The sequence below is a fragment of the Physeter macrocephalus genome, chromosome 6 (assembly GCF_002837175.3).
Source record: "Physeter macrocephalus isolate SW-GA chromosome 6, ASM283717v5, whole genome shotgun sequence".
NCBI lineage: Eukaryota > Metazoa > Chordata > Mammalia > Artiodactyla > Physeteridae > Physeter > Physeter macrocephalus.
The window spans coordinates 38,481,319-38,498,364 of record NC_041219.1 but is presented as its reverse complement, the minus strand read 5'-3'; the positions used below and the strand labels follow the sequence as shown (position 1 = coordinate 38,498,364).

General features: G+C 47.6%; 1 protein-coding gene across 3 annotated transcripts in view; it reads left to right on the top strand.

Moving 5' to 3' along the window:
• The window catches only part of NUAK1 (NUAK family kinase 1), a 38,605-nt gene extending 22,039 nt beyond the window's left edge, over nt 1–16,566 (top strand). The window contains exons 1-5 of one of the 3 annotated variants that reach the window (XM_028490530.2): nt 3,575–4,293; nt 5,467–5,569; nt 6,637–6,756; nt 8,768–8,900; nt 11,714–16,566. In XM_028490530.2, coding sequence (XP_028346331.1) covers nt 5,513–5,569; nt 6,637–6,756; nt 8,768–8,900; nt 11,714–12,867 — 1,464 coding nt within the window. In that variant the 5' untranslated portion in view covers nt 3,575–4,293; nt 5,467–5,512 and the 3' untranslated portion in view covers nt 12,868–16,566. Of the gene's footprint in view, nt 1–3,574; nt 4,294–5,466; nt 5,570–6,636; nt 6,757–8,767; nt 8,901–11,713 lie in introns of those variants that run through there. The other 2 variants (XM_055085281.1, XM_028490529.2) reach the window with 2 other exon arrangements.
• Nucleotides 16,567–17,046: the final 480 nt, after the last annotated feature.

Below are 17,046 nucleotides of genomic sequence, written 5' to 3'. Positions count from 1 at the left end.
GCGGAGAAGCATGTCTACCAAAATAGACACCCGGCACAGCATTAATTTGCAATTAATAAAAATGGGCCAGATTCACATCCCACTCTCTGGGAGAATGGAATGCTGACAATTCCCATAGACAGCTCCTGTAAAAGTGCCTGACAATGAGAAGAGGGCCAGGCCCCAGGGTCAGCAGACCTCCACAAAGAGGGCTGGGAATTTGGTGAGCTCCCAGGGCTCAGAGTAGAGGGACATAGGGGAAATGGCCCGCTGCCCCTGATGACAATGGAAGTGCCTGCTGCTGTGGATAAGAAGAGCAGCTTTGAATGGCCAGGGCTGAGTCAAGATGGAAACCCCGAGGCTTAACAAGACCAAGAAGGGCAGCTCAGGGTACGGGCCTCTGGGCTTTGATTATATGAATGTGAGGATGCTGCATTCATGCATTAATGAATCCATTCATTTGTTTGTTCATTTGTCCACTTATGTGTATGTGTCTGTGTACATACATATCCGTGAGTGCCTGCATTCACTCTTCCATTCCTGCACTTATCCATTCAGCAAATTGAATACCTCCCATGAGCACTATTTATTTGACCACAAATATTTACTAAGTTCCTATGGTATACCTGGCATGGTGCCGGATGCTGGGAATTTAATAGTGAACCAGATGGCCAGGTCCTTGTCTTCTTGGAGCTCAGAATCTAGCTGTTGTTAAACCAGAAGTAATAATGAGGCATGAGAAAGATACAGAGGTGAATGAGGAAGGTAAGGAACCTGTCCTTATGGACTTAGAATTCCAGTTGGGGGCACGAGCAATAAACAAATATGTAGTGTAATTCTCTGGTGGTGATGAAAATCCATGCAGGATGAGGATGGGGAATGACAGGTGTTATTTTAGCTAGCGGGTGGGGGGCAGTCAGAGAAGGTCCCTTGCCTAGGACACAACTCCTCAAATCCACCAGACTTTTTGGCCTTTGCACACACAGTTGCCTCTGCCTGGAATGCTCTTCCTACTGCTCTTTGCCTACCCCTCCTTAGAGTTTCAGCTTGAAGGCCTCTTCTTCCAGGAAGCCTTCCCTGATCCTCATCTCTTAGGCCCAGGTGGCTCTGCTGTGTGCCTCATAGTCCCTCTGTAATCTGTCGTGGAAGTACTGAGGAGGAAGTGGTGGGTCTGAACTATGGGCAGATCAGAAAGCCTTTGCCGAGGCAGTGGCAATTGAACTGGGTTTTGAAGGATGGCTAGGAGTTTGATAGAAAGGAATGTGATGATGGCCTTCCAAGGGGAAGGAGCAGCAAGCACAGGAGCAGGGCAGGGCATGGAGGCTAGACAAGGAAAGTAACCTTTTTGGAGCCCCTGCTAGAAGCCAGAACCCTGTGGCAGACCTTCCACACGCCTTATTTCATTTGGTTCTCAGAATGTCTCCACTGGGGTGGGTCTGATTACCCCCATTTTACAGGTGAGGAAGCTCCTGCAGCTAATAAGCAATGGGGTTGCCTACAAACTTAAGGTTCTTTGACTCCAAAGACCAGGCACCTGATAAATTCTCTACTACACCCACCCAGATTTGCCCTAAATCCAACAGAGCATCCTCACACTCGCAAGGGGAGGCCACTTTTTTCATCCTTGCTTCAGCTGGCCTTACCTTGTATATAGGCAGCCTGCAGACAGCTGTCCCTGGGGGAGACTCTCCAAGTGCTGATGGTGGCCACGGCCAGGTTGCCCGAGTCACCGTGGCCAGAGTAGCCACGCGGGGCTGCCAGGGTCGAATGAGCTGGGTGGTTGCCTGTTTGCATCCCCTGAGAGGCTGCCTCTTGGAGGTACCTCAGTGAAGAGCTTCCCCAGATGGCTTGGGGCCCCTTATTTCCCATCTCTCTCTCGAGAGGAGGTGTGACCTTAGATCTGACGATGCAAGCTGACCCCGCTCACTTTTGCTCACCATTTCACTCTGTATCCTCCACTTCCTGACAACCCGAGTGAGGCTGTCACAGGAGAGCCACAGCAATGAACTCCAGGGTCCGACATAGCTATGGAGTGTGTCTTTCTGGAGAGTGACACAGAAAGCCCGTTTCCTCCTCAGCCACCCGAGAGCAATAACTCCCCTTTCTGTGGAGCTTTACCGCCAGCGCAGCTCTTCACCCACATCTCGGGCCAGCCGCTTTCCTGCCCTGGGCCTCAGCTTCCTCATCTGCAAAATGGAGATAACAGGGGAACCCTGCTCACTGGGTTGGTGTGAGGCTTTAATATACGTAGCGCTCACAGAACAACGACTGGCATGCAGCAGTGCTGCTGTTATTATCATTATCTCATTTAATCTGATTTTTCTTTTCATAACACCGTGTGGTAGAGGCTATTGCAATTCCCTTTTCCAACAGAGGAAACTGAGACTCAGGTGAAAGTAGTGATCGCAAACGTTGACCGAAGGCCTACGATGTGTAAGGCGCGGTTTAAGGCACTTTCCATCTATCAGTTCATTTGATTTCGTATCCGCCCTGTGAGGTAGGTTACATTATAACCATCGCCGCGCCCCACCATTGTACAGTTGAAGGAACACAGGTTCAGAGTGACTGACATGCAGCGAATCCCCTGGGGACCGTGTGACAATGCAGGTGCTGACTCAGTAGGTCTGGGGTGGGGCTCCCAGCTGGTGCCGATGCTGGTCCAGCTGGTAGAAGGCGAGGCCAGGATTTGAACTCAAACCCAGCACCCCTTACTTCTCCTGTCGTACAGTGCAGCCTCTCACGCCGGACACGCTTATTTCGGAATTGAATGATAGTCATTTCTCTCGGCTCTTTGGTGGGCACTGGCTCTGAGCAAACAATTGTTAAGTAGACCAAACCACCAGCATTATCCTAACGGCTGTAGTTTATAGAGTCAGCCGGTACCAGGACTCTTCCAGGGGCTTTACGTGCATGCCTTCAATCCTCAGAACAGCTTTAGAGGTGGGTTCTGTTATTATTCCCATTTTGCCCATGAGGAAATTGGTGGCAGTTCCCACCCATGATCTAGCAGTGCCAAGTCCAAGGTTAGCCCCAGGTGCTTCTGGCTCCACAACCTCTGATCTGTCCAGTGCACTTCCTCTCAGATACAAATGACTGTCAGACCGTTGCTTTTATTATCATCAACATCAGCATCCTTTCCCAGTGGTTAATCATCAGCAAGCTGATCCTTCCTTTTTCACTGGGTGAGCTCACAGGGATTATTCACAGTGATCGAGGTTAATCCCCCTCTTAAAAAATGGTGGTAAAATATGTGTAACGTAAAGCTTACCACTTTTAGGTTTTCGGTCCAGTGGCATTAAGTACATTCACATTGTTGTGCAACCATCACCACCAGGAACCATCTCCAGAACTTTTGCATCTTCCCAACCAGAAACTCCGTGCCCGTTCACCACTAACTCCCCGTCCCCCCTCCCCCAGCCCCTGGCAACCGCCCTTCTACCTTCTGTCTTGATGAACTTGACTCCACTAAGTACCTCACATAAGTGGAATTATATAATATTTATCTGTTTGTGTCTGGTTTGTTTCGCTTAGCATAATGTCTTCAAAGTTCATCCATGTTGTAGTGAGGTTAATTCTTTTGAAATGTGAATAATCACTTCCCACTTTGTATAACTCTGATTTTCATCCAGCAGGGCACACCTCTAGAAAGGTTTGAAAACAACAAAAACTCCAGAAATTAAGGACATGAGTGTTGGTATCCTTTTCAGAGTCCAGGCTGAACTGAATAGCCCAGTGTGAGGACAGAGGGTGGTTCTGAACGGGGCAGGGCAACAGCCCATCACCAGCAAAGTGGTTACCTTTCTCCAAAGGTTACCAGTGTGTCGGCAAAATACAACTTTGAAAGCAAAGCTGGATGCCTCCTTGGTGGAGTCACCCTCGATACACAACTGATGTTCTGTTACAGAGAATCGTACAGAACCCAACGTTCATGTAGCTGTTCTGTCTGTGACCTTCAGCGGAGCTTCTTAAGTCCTCTAACCTTCAGTTGCTTCACTTACAGAGCGAGGGGCCAGATTAGTTCACCGCTTACGACTCTTCCAGGTTGGAACCGTTTCTGGGATTCCTTTTTGTTTTATTATGTTTAAAATCATTATTTCCCAAACTTTCCAAATGTCTTTTCTTTTGTTCTCTTCATGGATTTTGCCTTTTCCTAGTATCTTCTGTGCTATTTCACTTTAATACTTTTATTTAGTGCAATTCACTTAAGAAATCATGTGTATTTGAAAAAGAAACCTTACATAATTACCTCCAATGGAAAACCAGTATTGTTTTGAGTATCCTGAAGCTAATAAAGCTACCCAGGTGGATTTAAAGGTGGGACACGTATTTGAGCTCCAACTTTGTAAAATGCTTAACATAGTAATTGGCACATACTTTATGTCATTTAATTTTCGCTATGACACCGTGGGGGTGGATACTATTCCTACCTCCATTTTACAGATGGGAAATTGAGGCTTTGAGAAGTTTTATACAGTGGCCATTTCCCATCTTATAGTTGATATAAGCTCCATACGGCGTGGAATCTTAGAGCTGCAGCCCAAGTTTAAGTGGCTCACGGATGGAGAACTCTGTGTGTGTGTGTGTGTGTGTGTGTGTGTGTGTGTGTGTGTGTGTGTGTGTGCGCGCGCGCCTGTGTCTGGAAGCTCACGCAGTGCCCCAGATGCCGCCGACATTCACAGTGCTGTGTCGGTTCCTGCCTTAGCCGACTTCTCGGGATGTTCCAGGGCTGCAGCTGGTCCCTTCCTGTCCTGATTGACAGGGCACACTTCATAAAGCTTCCAACCAACTTCCTGCAAGCCAGTCAGGGGCCTCGATTAGAAAGTGGAATTCAGGGCAATTAAGTGCAAGCTGAGCCCCGAGAATGCGTTTTCTGAGGGCAGTTGTGCGCCAGCTGCTTTCAGTGCCATTCCGTTCATTCAGGGGTGACTTTTACAAAGTAGCCTTCTTCTGGGCGCTGCCTTCAAAACAGAGCCTCAGCTGGGCTGTGTGTGAATCACTCATCCTATTTATAAGCTTCAAGTGGAAATCAGTTTGGGGAAGGGCAGAAGTCCGCAGAGGCTCAGCGTGGCAGGCTGGCTTAGACTGGGTGAGATTTGCAGATTACCCTGGGGCAGCGCTGGGCAGTGGTTTGAACCTTTAGAGACACTCGGTTTACATTGTTGCTTGCTAGGTAGCTCTCCTGAGACGAATAGCCTAATTTCCCTAAACCTCAGTTTTCTCATCTGTTAAGTGGGTTTTAAAAAATTATGATAGAATATCCATAACATAAAATTTACCATTTTAACCACTTTTAAATGTAATACATTCACATGGTTGTGTAAGTGGGATTTTAGATAGGGTTAGATTAGAGAGTGTAAGGTGCTTAGAACCATGCCTGATATAATTGGAGGTTGTTCTGTAAGTGGTAACTAAGTTTACTATTATTATTTTGTATTATCTACTAATTGTCTTGTGCTTTTCAAAATATAATGCCTATTCTGGTGACAGGTGTTTCTTGGGTGAGGGCAGGTGCTCAGCAGTGGATGTTACAGAGATGAGGGGCAGATGTGGAACCGCCACCTGCCTCGGGGGACTCAGCCTAGTAGGCAAGGTGAATTTATATGCATATAATATATATATTTGTATATACATATGTACATACATATGTAAGTACATATGTAATATAACATGAATGTATGTGATATATGTGATGATATGTACATGTATAATATATACATTATACATAGATGTGATAATACGTATATACGTGTAACATATATACATTATATGTATATATGAATAGGTGCACACACACACACACACACACAGAAGAGCGCTGCCATAAGGGATAGTCAAACACTTCAAGAAACCAAAGGAGAAGAGAGTGATGATTCCAAGGGGTGTGCGATACAAGAGAAGCAAGGTTAGGGAAAACATTTGCCTGGAACTTGCAGACAAAGTTTCAAGGCACTTTTTCGTTCACGTTGATTAATTCTTTTTTTTAAAAATCATTCTCACAATAATCCTGTGATCCAGAAGAGGATAGGGGTCATGGGTTTCCATTTTCTGGTGGTAAACTGAGGCTCAGAGTAGCTAAGGGACCTGCTCCATGTCACACTGATGGCTAGTGGCAGAGTTTGGGCTGCAATATGATGACTCAGAACCGGGTGCTGTGGGTCCATTTCATCTAGGGTCCCAAGGTGGGCAGAATACAGTTCTGATTGGTGCGTACGTCTATAAAAGGTGCTGATTTCCAGTGCACAGGTAGGTACGTACACCGCTGTGGATGAAGGCAGTGAGATTTTAGGTAGGCCACAGACGAACGGGTCTCAGATGAATAGTTACACACTTTAGTGTTCATCAGAAATATCGAGCATGTGATTCTGTGGGTATTTCTCAGGACAAGTCTACACTGACGTGAAAATAGAGTCCTTGCAAGGAGTGATTTTAAGTAACAGAGCATGCAGTGGGTGCCAGGGACTGCAGTCGGGAATCACTGGCCCACTTGTGCCAACTGGTCCTTTCATGAAAGCTCAGGGCTGCAGAGAAAAGGGTGACCCAGCTGGCAGAGCCACGCAGGGGCGCCTCAGCTGCTTGGGTCCATGTGGTGTGAGCTGAGCCAATGCAGACTCTGACTGTAATGCTAACAGGCTCCCTGGGTCTTGCTCCTCTTTGTAGATTGCCGACTTTGGGCTTTCCAACCTGTACCAGAAGGACAAGTTCTTGCAAACGTTCTGTGGGAGCCCCCTCTATGCCTCTCCCGAAATTGTCAACGGGAGGCCTTACCGAGGGCCAGAGGTGAGCAGCTTGCCTGGTGTGTATGGTGGGGGGCTGGAGGGGAGAAAAGAACTGAACCTAGGGATACTTAAAAAAACCAAACAAACATAAAAGCAAGCAAACAAAAAACCGTTTCCTTATATGATTATCAAAGCCATAATATACACACCTGGGAGAAAAATCCAGAACAGCCTAAAAGAGAAAATAAAGTTGCCTGCAATCTCCCCACAAGAGATAACCACTTAGGGCTTCCCTGGTGGCGCAGTGGTTGAGAATCCGCCTGCCGATGCAGGGGACACGGGTTCGTGCCCCGGTCCGGGAAGATCCCACATGCCATGGAGCGGCTGGGCCTGTGAGCCGTGGCCGCTGAGCCTGTGCATCCGGAGCCTGTGCTCCGCAACGGGAGAGGCCACAACAGTGAGAGGCCCGCGTACCACAAAAAAAAAAAAAGAAAAAGAAAAAGAGATAACCACTTAATATTTATGTGACTTCTTCTTAGGCTTTTTTTTCCAGTGTAGATCTTATATTTCAAATAATTGAGGTCACTATATATGTGTATATCTCGCCTTTTATTACTAACTTAAAATTGTGACTTTTCTGAATTTGTTATTACTAAAAACATGGTTTTTAATGATGACATAATGTTTTATTGTATGAACATACTGTAATTTATTTAATCATTTCCCTAGTGTTAGATTGTTTTCAGTTTTTCCCTATTATAATAAAACAAGCAAAACCGAAAGCAAACAGCCTCACTCTGCAGTGAATCTTTTTGCGTGTATTTTTGACAGCATGCATTTCTGATCAAGGAAATACATTTTAATTGCATCTTCTGATTCATGAGAAATACATTTCTCTGTGTGCCTAAAGCTTTCAGGGCCACTATAAGACACAGGTATGTGAAAATATCATTTTGAAAATGGGTGAGTTGTGACTGATTATTCATTTTTAAAGAGATAGTTCTATTTATAGAGCGATTCATCCACTCAGGATCCTTTAAGTAGCAGCCATTCAGTGGGTTGAAATGTTTCCTTCCAAATATTTATCTGTTTGAGAGTGTTTGGGGCAGGGCTAGAGGGTAAAGAGATGGATGCCAAGAACCTCTATCACTTGCAGTGAGGAGAAAGTCTTTCCAAAACAAGAGTGTAAGGGAGGAGCCTAAGATCCAATTTACAACATTGCAGAAACTTGACACTGTAAATTTATCACAGATAATGAATGCTGCTTTGATCCTCCATGATCCGTTTCCGAGGTTACAAGCTGGCAGCCTGTGATCTGGCCAGCAAGAGTGCTTTATTTGGCCATCTTTCTAAAAAAAATGGAACATTTGATAAACGGGAGATTTCACATAAAAGTCTGTTTTCTGACTTCTCTTGAAAAACCAAAGGATCTAGCAGTGCTGAGCCTATATTACTATGTGACAGCAACTAGCCAGAGGAGGCTGCCTGTGTAAGATGGGTGAATGCCCTCTACAGTTTGTCTTCAAACCAACACTCCACGTGGTACCCCACTGTCTCTCTTTCTTTGTTCATGTTTGCTGTCTGCCTGGCTCTTGTAAGCATTTGAGTTTGCAACCCCTGATCCATTTGAGGAAGGTGCAGGATTCCTGGATTAGGGGTCAAGAACCCCATGTTCCAGTCTTACCTCCATCACTGGGATGGGGAGGGGCCTCTGGAGAAACCATTTAACTTCCTTGGGCCTCAGTATTCTCATCTGCCAAATAGGGCTGAAAATAATCCGGGGCCCTACCTGTTTCACAAAATTATAGTGAGGATCAAAGAATATCATCTATTCAAGAAAGTTCTTCTATGGGTTGGGACCGTTGGTCTCAGTTTGCAACGAAAAGGTCAGGCTCTGAAACAGGCCCCAGGTGCACTGCATATCAGGTGTCAGGCTGTGGTGGGAACCTGTCTGCCAGGTGCTAAATTCCATTCCTGGGGTCGTTGAGGGTGGCTGCTCATGGTCTGTGATGCTAATGGTTTGGAAGGGAATCTACTTCCCAGCTCCTATATGTCTTGTCTCTCTGCTCCAGGTGGACAGCTGGGCCCTGGGCGTGTTGCTTTACACTCTCGTTTATGGAACAATGCCCTTCGATGGTTTCGATCACAAAAACCTCATTCGGCAGATCAGCAGCGGAGAGTACCGGGAGCCCACGCAGCCCTCAGGTGTGTGCCCATGGAGGGTCAGCGGTTAAGCCGGGCGAGGCCAGCTCACACTTTCTGCTTTTGTGTCAATGTCTGTAAGGAGACTCCTGCTTTTCCTCTTTCTTCCCCCCAGATCTTTGCCTTCTGGCAGAGCTGGCTTATTAGGCCACTTTCCCCAAACCTTCCCACTGTGATATTTCCAGAATAGTTGTTCTACTCTGTAGGCTAGGAGTCCTGTTTGCTTGCTGTGTGAACTTGGGCAAGGCCCTTACCCTGTTTAGTTTCTGTCTCTCCACTATAAATTCACATTTTGGAAAAGGTATTACGTGAAGTCCCTTCCAGTCCACGTAGACATAAAACCCCCTCAGTAGACTCTAAGGTTGGAGCTGCTCTTTTGCACACCTTGCCCTGGCCGGGGTGTGTGGCACATGGGTGCTGTTTCATGACCTGTTGCCACAGAACAAGTCTATCCCTTCCCGCTCCCACACCCAAACAAACTCAGCAGTTTAAACAACATCTATTAGCTGTTATCTCTTGATTCCCTGGATTGGTTAGAGCTTTTCGGGCCGGCTTTGGGGTTTCTCCTACAGTTGCAATCAGATGGTAGCTGGAGTTGGGGCCGATTGTGGGGACACCTCAGGGCCCCTCTGTGTGGGCTCTGTCCCCATGAGCTGCCTCCCCAGGCCTCTCTCTCTAGGAAGGAGCGTGGACTTCTTACATAGCAGCTCAGGGCTCGAAGATGGAGGAAGAAGCAGCTGCCAGGCCTTCTTAACGTCTGCTTGGAAGCCAGATGATGTCACTTCTGCCACGTTCTATTGGTCAAAGCGACCAAGGCCATAAGCTCCATCTCTTGATGGGAGAGCATTGTGTGGGTACAGAAGGGGTGTGTACAGGTGGCCGTATTTGGAATGTGGTTAACAGACACTTCGTATATTGCAGTACGCGCATCCTACATGTGTATATACACACACACAGTTGATTCTCATTATTTGCCGCAGTTGTGTCCTATAACGTTGCTATGAACACTGAGTTTGTGAATACTGAAGCGCTACTCATAGGGAAATACAGGGCTCGACTCCTGGGAGCCTCTGGTCACAACGTTTTTGTCAGCTGATCAATCTGTATCCTTGTTTTATGTATATTTCTGTTTAAAGACGCCTCATTTAAAATATATTGTTGATTCATGAACATCGAACTTAGGGCCAACGGCACTTTAACTCATGCCCGAATGAGGCTTATCTGATTCATATGTTTCCTCCGTAAGGTCCATCACTGCCTTCTTGCCCTTAGAATCCCCAGATAGCTCTTGAGCACCACGCTTGGGGGCCATTTTAAACAGTGAAATCACCAATAAAAAGTGCAAATATGTGAACAGCACGAACTAAACGGACTGTGAAGAGGACACTTGCTTACAGCACGAGAGCAGAAACAAGAAGGCAGTGCCTTGTCACCTGGTTCTGCTTCAGCTGGGAACACACATGTGCGCTGTGGGGGGGGCCAATTCACGTTTTTTGCCACTTTGTGGAAAGCACCTTGAGTATTGATTTGGGGGTTACAAATACATTTTAAGGAGTAGGCGAATTTACAAACACAGACTCTGTGAATAATGAGCATTGACTATTTTATTTGTATAAATAGGTATAGATATGCAGATATCTATATCTATACATTTGTTCAATAAGCTAACCCGTGTGTTTTGTTTGTTTGTTTTTAGAAAATTCAGGGTGAACTCTATGGCAGCCTTTTTGCCTGACCAGCTAACTTGTGTCAACACAGTTTCTGGTACACTGCAGGGGTTCAGAAAATATTTATTGACCGAATGAATGAACATCCTGTTACTTTTCAGGGCTGCAGGGCTCACCCCTGGCTCCATTGCCAGGTCCTGGCCAGCTACTCATTAGCTACATAAGTAGCTGAGGGGAGGTGGCGCCTTCCCAGGATATAATTCAACCCCCATTTGGGGAGCACAGTTTGATCTTAAAAGGCGATTTATAAGCTGTGAGAGTCTGTTGGTTCCTGTGGCCTCCTCAACATCCCTTTGGGGCTTTCCCCTAATTCTTTGGCAGCAGAAATTGACAAATGGAGTTTTTCAGACAGGCCGTAAATGGATGGCAGATAGAGATCAGCTCTCTGATCTGACAGCTTGGTAGGCTATGGCTTATGTCAGAGAGGGACAGGAGGTGAGCCCTCGGTGTGGGATTCAGAGCCTGGCCAAGGCCCGGGTCAGGCCAGCCTTGGGGACAGCCCCCTCTCAATGCCCAGGCGTGCCAGGTATGAACACCTCTCCATCCTTCTCTGTCTCTCCCTCTCATGAGAAGCCTTTTCCTTGCCATCTCAGCCCTAAATTTCCTTTTTGTGCTGACACATTTTCCTGGTGACCTGAGCGCTGTGTGTTTATATAAACCTAACTTTGGAGGACTAAAAGCCATGGTAATCTATACCTGTTTTCCCATTTAGTAAAATGATATCCACCAAAGGAATGGTGGGGGGCCCCTGCTTGGGGTCGGGTCTGGATTCTTTCCTGGTTACCTGGCCTTCCCCATTTTATAAAGATCTGAGTTGATGGAAAGTCAGCAGTTTGACAGTCCGTCAGTAGCGTGGAGAAACATGCCAGGCTGTGATAGCCCACTGGCCTGTGGCTCTGAGTCTCGATGATGCTTTCTGATGTGCAGTCTGGAAGACTACGGCTTCCTGCTCCATAGCGTGGCTGCACCAGGGCTCCATTTGGAGTTTTCCTCAAATGAGTGTGTCTCCTTTGCGCCCCCGGAGCGTCAGCTTTGGAAAGCCCCAGACTCCCGTAAAATGTATTGTTTCTTCTGCATCTTGTCCCACAGATGCCCGAGGCCTCATTCGCTGGATGTTGATGGTGAACCCCGACCGCCGGGCCACCATCGAGGACATTGCCAACCACTGGTGGGTGAACTGGGGCTACAAGAGCAGCGTCTGCGACTGCGATGCCCTTCACAGCGCCGAGTCCCCGCTCTTAGCCCGCATTATCGACTGGCACCACCGTTCCACGGGGCTACAGGCTGAGGCTGAAGCCAAAATTAAGGGCTTGGCCAAACCCGGGGCCCCCGAGGTCATGCTGGAGCGGCAGCGGTCGCTGAAGAAGTCCAAGAAAGAGAACGACTTTGCTCAGTCCGGCCAGGACTCGGTGCCTGAGAGCCCATCCAAGGTGAGTTCCAAGCGGCCCAAAGGGATCCTGAAGAAGCGGAGCAACAGCGAGCATCGCTCTCACAGCACCGGCTTCATCGAAGGCGTCGTCAGCCCTGCCTTACCCCCCGCTTTCAAGCTGGAGCAGGACTTGTGCCGGACTGCCGTACCCCCGCCAAGCGCCCCCGAGGCGGAGGTGCCAGCTAAACTCAGCCCCAAACAGTCGGCCACGATGCCCAAGAAAGGCATCTTGAAAAAGACCCAGCAGAGAGAATCGGGTTACTACTCGTCCCCGGAACGCAGCGAGTCTTCGGAGCTGCTGGACAGTAACGATGGGCTGGGTGGCGGCATCCCCTCCCCGAGCCCCCCGGACCCGGCCAGGGTGACGTCCCACAGCCTCTCCTGCCACAGGAAGGGCATCTTGAAACACAGCAGCAAGTACTCAGAGGGCACCATGGACCCGGCCCTGGCCAGCCCCGAAATGCCCACACTGGAATCCTTGCTGGAGCCCGGCATCCCTGCCGAGGGCCTCTCCCGGAGCTACAGCCGTCCTTCCAGCGTCATCAGCGACGACAGCGTCCTGTCCAGCGACTCCTTCGACTTGCTCGACTTGCAGGAGAATCGCCCTGCCCGCCAGCGCATCCGCAGCTGCGTCTCTGCCGAAAACTTCCTCCAGATCCAGGACTTTGAGGGGCTCCAGAACCGGCCCCGGCCCCAGTACCTGAAGCGGTACCGGAACCGGCTGGGAGACAGCAGCTTCTCCCTCCTCACGGACATGGACGATGTGACTCAGGTCTACAAGAAAGCGCTGGAGATCTGTAACAAACTCAACTAGCTCCCCAGGGTGCAGGGGTGGGTTGGGGTGGGTACGAGGGAGGAGTGGGAGCGGTGACTGGGCTATGGACAGAGCTGGTTACCTCTTTGCTGGCCACGACAACAGACTGAAAAAGGATTGGTGCTGTCTTGCTTTGGCCAAATTTGCAGCCTTGAGCCAGTGCCTACGAGGGAGAAGTGGGCTCTTGGCCAGTCCTGCCAACTGCCAGTCAGAAGTGGGATCCTCATTGGCATTTGCTTTATGGCACCTCCTAGAGTCCAGGGGAGGTGGTGTTGGCCAGCACTTAGGGGGTGGGGAGGGAGCATATGGGAGAGGAAACGTTTCCCTAGAAGTCGTCCACGTGCTTCTGGAGGAGGGCAAGACAGACTGGGACCATCTGCTCTGAGTGAACTCAGAGCTCACTCCTTCTCTCCTCACATTAGCAGGCTTGGTCTGACTGCAGGGGGTGGGCGCGTAGATTTCATCTGAGCTTGAATCGGTAATCGATGGATAGCGGCTGCTGGGTGTGCTGGTTTGAGTAGCCCAGACAGTGGGAAGGAGTGCTGTGATTGAATAGTAATGGCTGCCATGGGGATGGGAAGGAGTGCAGTAGCACTCATGCCGTGTAGTTGCCATCCTTGACCTGGCTAAGCCCTGGGAGTGCTAGTGTAGATCCCGTGGGATCTGTGTTATCTCTTTCATGCCACTGGTGTGGCATTTGTTAATTTGCTACACTACCTTGAATGGAAGACAGGGCCTTGGTCAGAGAGAGAGTGCTCTGAACACTGCTAAGGACTTAGAGTCAGCCCATGGTGATTTTTTGGCTTTTTGTTATCTGCCTCTTCCTTCCTGGTGTCTGCCTGGCTCTTCAGCACAACCTCTAAGGGTAGACAGGGAAAAAGAGGTGGTGTCAGAGGTCAAAACTATGGTGTATAACAGAGCTTGGAACCCTCTGTGATCTTTTGCAGATGAGTGGAAGTTGATCCACACCAGCAAGGGGACAACTTGTCAATTTCTTTAACGTCTCAATATTAACTGGAATGCTGCCTTGTGGGTTCTGACCTGCGTGAATGTTTTGAATTGGATGTAATACCGTCCATAGTCCCCAAAGGAGTAACTCGCTCAACCATTTACCTTATTTACTCATAGCAAACGGTTTCCCCATCCACTAAGCGTAGAATCCTCAGAGGTAGGCGAGTTTGCTTCTAGGGAGTTAGTGTGTAGGTGGGATATTTGGATGAGGAAAGGTAAGTCAGGCAGAAGGTGGTTCCCCGTACGAATCTAGGTATTCTGTGTCCTGCCTGCCTAGAACTCCTAGGCTTTAGGGGGAACGTTCCAGCCACTCAGATGAATAAGGTGCTTAAAGAGCAGAGTGGGTTGGGAGGAAGCAGACCGGAGAGGGAACACTTCCCTGGAAGTCCTCCAGATGGTTCTGGAGGAGGCAGAAAAGAGGTGTGACAGGACTCTTAGCTTGAAAAGTAACATAGCTAACATAGTGTAACTTCTAGACACCCGGATTACAGGTGATCAGATGTCACGCCCACAGTGGGGCATCTTCAGATACTGAGTTTGGAAGTAATGGTCTTATTTGGGAGTTTGGGACAACTTCAGGTTCTACTGGCCCCAGCTAATTGAAACTCTTGTTTCAGGATGGCTGACTTCTGAAAGCCACCTAGACATTTAAGGAGAACTAGTCTTGGGGGTATTTTGGGGAAAACCAACAGATAATAGTTCATGGGGAGATGAGAAGGAACTCACCTTCAGGTACTAAGAACATTGATTAGAATGAAACTGCCCTTTTCCCTAAGGAGATGGCTCCATTTCTCCCCTTGTCACCAGCTCTGGGGTTTTGGCTTGTGCATCCCTTCGGGTTGAGCTGAGTAGTGTAATATGGGAAGCTTTTTGGGTTTCCCTTCATTCAATTCCACCTCCTTCCTGAACTCCAAGATAGGTTCAAAGGGAAAAAAATTCTGTAGCTAGCAAACTGTGTATGGGGCGTGTGGGTGCGCGGAGGGCATTCTGCAATCTCTAAAGCTCCCTCCTTGTCTCATTTTACGCAACCTTTTCTGGACAGCCTGCACTGCCACACTGCTGGTCCCTCATGCGTGGCAGCCAGCCTGGTTGGTAGCTGTCAGTATGACTTAGGTATAACACCTACCTACTGGTTGGTGTATTTTCCTTTTGCCCAAGTGATTGTGTCTGTTTGGTATTTTCCATCCTTACAATCTTCAAGTAAAAATGACACTATTAAGGAAAGTCATTCTACCCCCACCCCCAAAACACATGTATGTTCTCTTTTGTCAATAGAACCAGACAGTGGATTGTGGTAAAGACAGTCCTCCACTCAGAGGAAGAGACCCTGAGTTGAATCCTGGTGTGCTGGTGGCCTTAGGCACCTACAGTATTTCTGGGGCTGAGTTTTCCCTTCAGTGAGGGCTGGAGGGGTAGATTAGCTGGTCTCTCGGGCCTTGCCTAGTTCTGACATTCTGCTAACATCCTCTGATTCTAGACGTGATGTTGACTCTGTCCTTTTAAGGAGAAACTTGGAATAGAGGGACAAGCCCTCAAAGCAGCTCCCTTGCTTCCTGATTAGGTCCTATCATCCCTTCCAGCCAATCCCAGCCAAGGAAATTATGCTTGATTCATTTCCATGGAATTACAAGTGAGAGACACTTTGATGACCTGGTGGACCAAGCAGGAGATTCAAGGTCAGCTCTCCTGGTCCTTTCCTTGCCTCTGTGGGCCTTTCAGTGTCTTAGTTTACACATCTGCCAAAGGAGTAGAATTATACTTCTTTTTACAGGTAAATTTCAAGGCATGATCAGTTTTCAGGAAGTGCTTCAAGACCCCAGGCAAAATGAAAATGCCAGGTACTCTCTGAATTTCCATCCCTGTTATAAGGTGCTGCTTCTGCAGATGACAAGGAGCATCTTTCAGGGTGAGACTCTGGTGAGTGTTGGCCACGCCTGCTGTCTTGAGTACAAATGTGAATGACTGACTGACTGCTTATTGCCAAACTGGAAATGTTCTGTAGGGATTTACTGGCATGATATCATTCCTAGAAGAAAAAAAAAAAAAGAGAGAGAAACTTGACTGCACATTTTTTTAATCCGTGTTGTGACTTTTATTTAATTTCTATTTTTTTTTGGTAATAAAAAGTTGACTTTTTTATTTGAATTTGTCTTTTTTTATTTATTGGTCTGAAAGGCATTTCAAAGGTATTATAATAATATATTGGTGTAATTTAATCGGTGCAACATGCTTTATGTCTCCAGTCAAAATTGGTTTTCATTCATTTGATTGGTTTGAGCCCAGGACAGCCTACAGGGGAAAAAAAAAAAGCTGGATAACCACCCAAAGTGTTTGTATTTTCATTGGAAACTGATATGTCTTTTGTTTTTGTTTCTGTTTTTATTTTTAAATTAAATAAATTGCCATGAACTGAACTGAACTGGGACCTTGCTTCTTTATTTGGTTGTTTTTCTCTTAGTTAAGAGAATGACAGAATGGGTATAAGTAACAGAAACCCACCTGTTAGCTTAAGCACAAAAGGGGAATTTCTTTGAAGTTCTCAGAAGAGGAAATGTAGATGGCCGTGCCGTTGCAACCAGAAACTGGAAAAGTAGGACCCAGGCCCTCTTTTCTGCTCCTCCTTGCATGCCAGTTTCATTCTTCTCCTTCTGTAGCCTCACTTTCTCCTCCCTGGTTTTATGACCCACCTTGGCTTATCCCATAGCTTCCAAATTTACATGTTCTCAGTTCTGGTTTCCAAAAAGTTGACCCTTTTCCCACAATCTGGACTAGAGATGGCATCAAAGGTTAACCCTTAGCCACACTTACTCCCCACATGTCAGTTTCCTCTGCCTGCCCCCTGCCTCGGCCCGCCTCTATCCCAAGGCAGACAAAGCGATCATGTGGTTGCTCTGAGTCCAAATCATTGGGCCGTATTTCCTAATGGGGAAGGCCACTGCTCTGCCTATAATAAAATGCCGTCCTTAGTCCCATTTGCCATTGTTTTTTGTGCAAACAGACCCTCAGGAAGCTCTAGGAAAGAGGGATGAATAATAGGGTAAGATTGAGGATTTCCTGGATCCCAGTCACGATATCAAATGACATCCAATCCTACCCCTAGTCTCTAATATTAGAGAGTCATGCTGTGCACTGAATATCAGTGTTAGGGATCCAGGCAAGAGAAGTCTG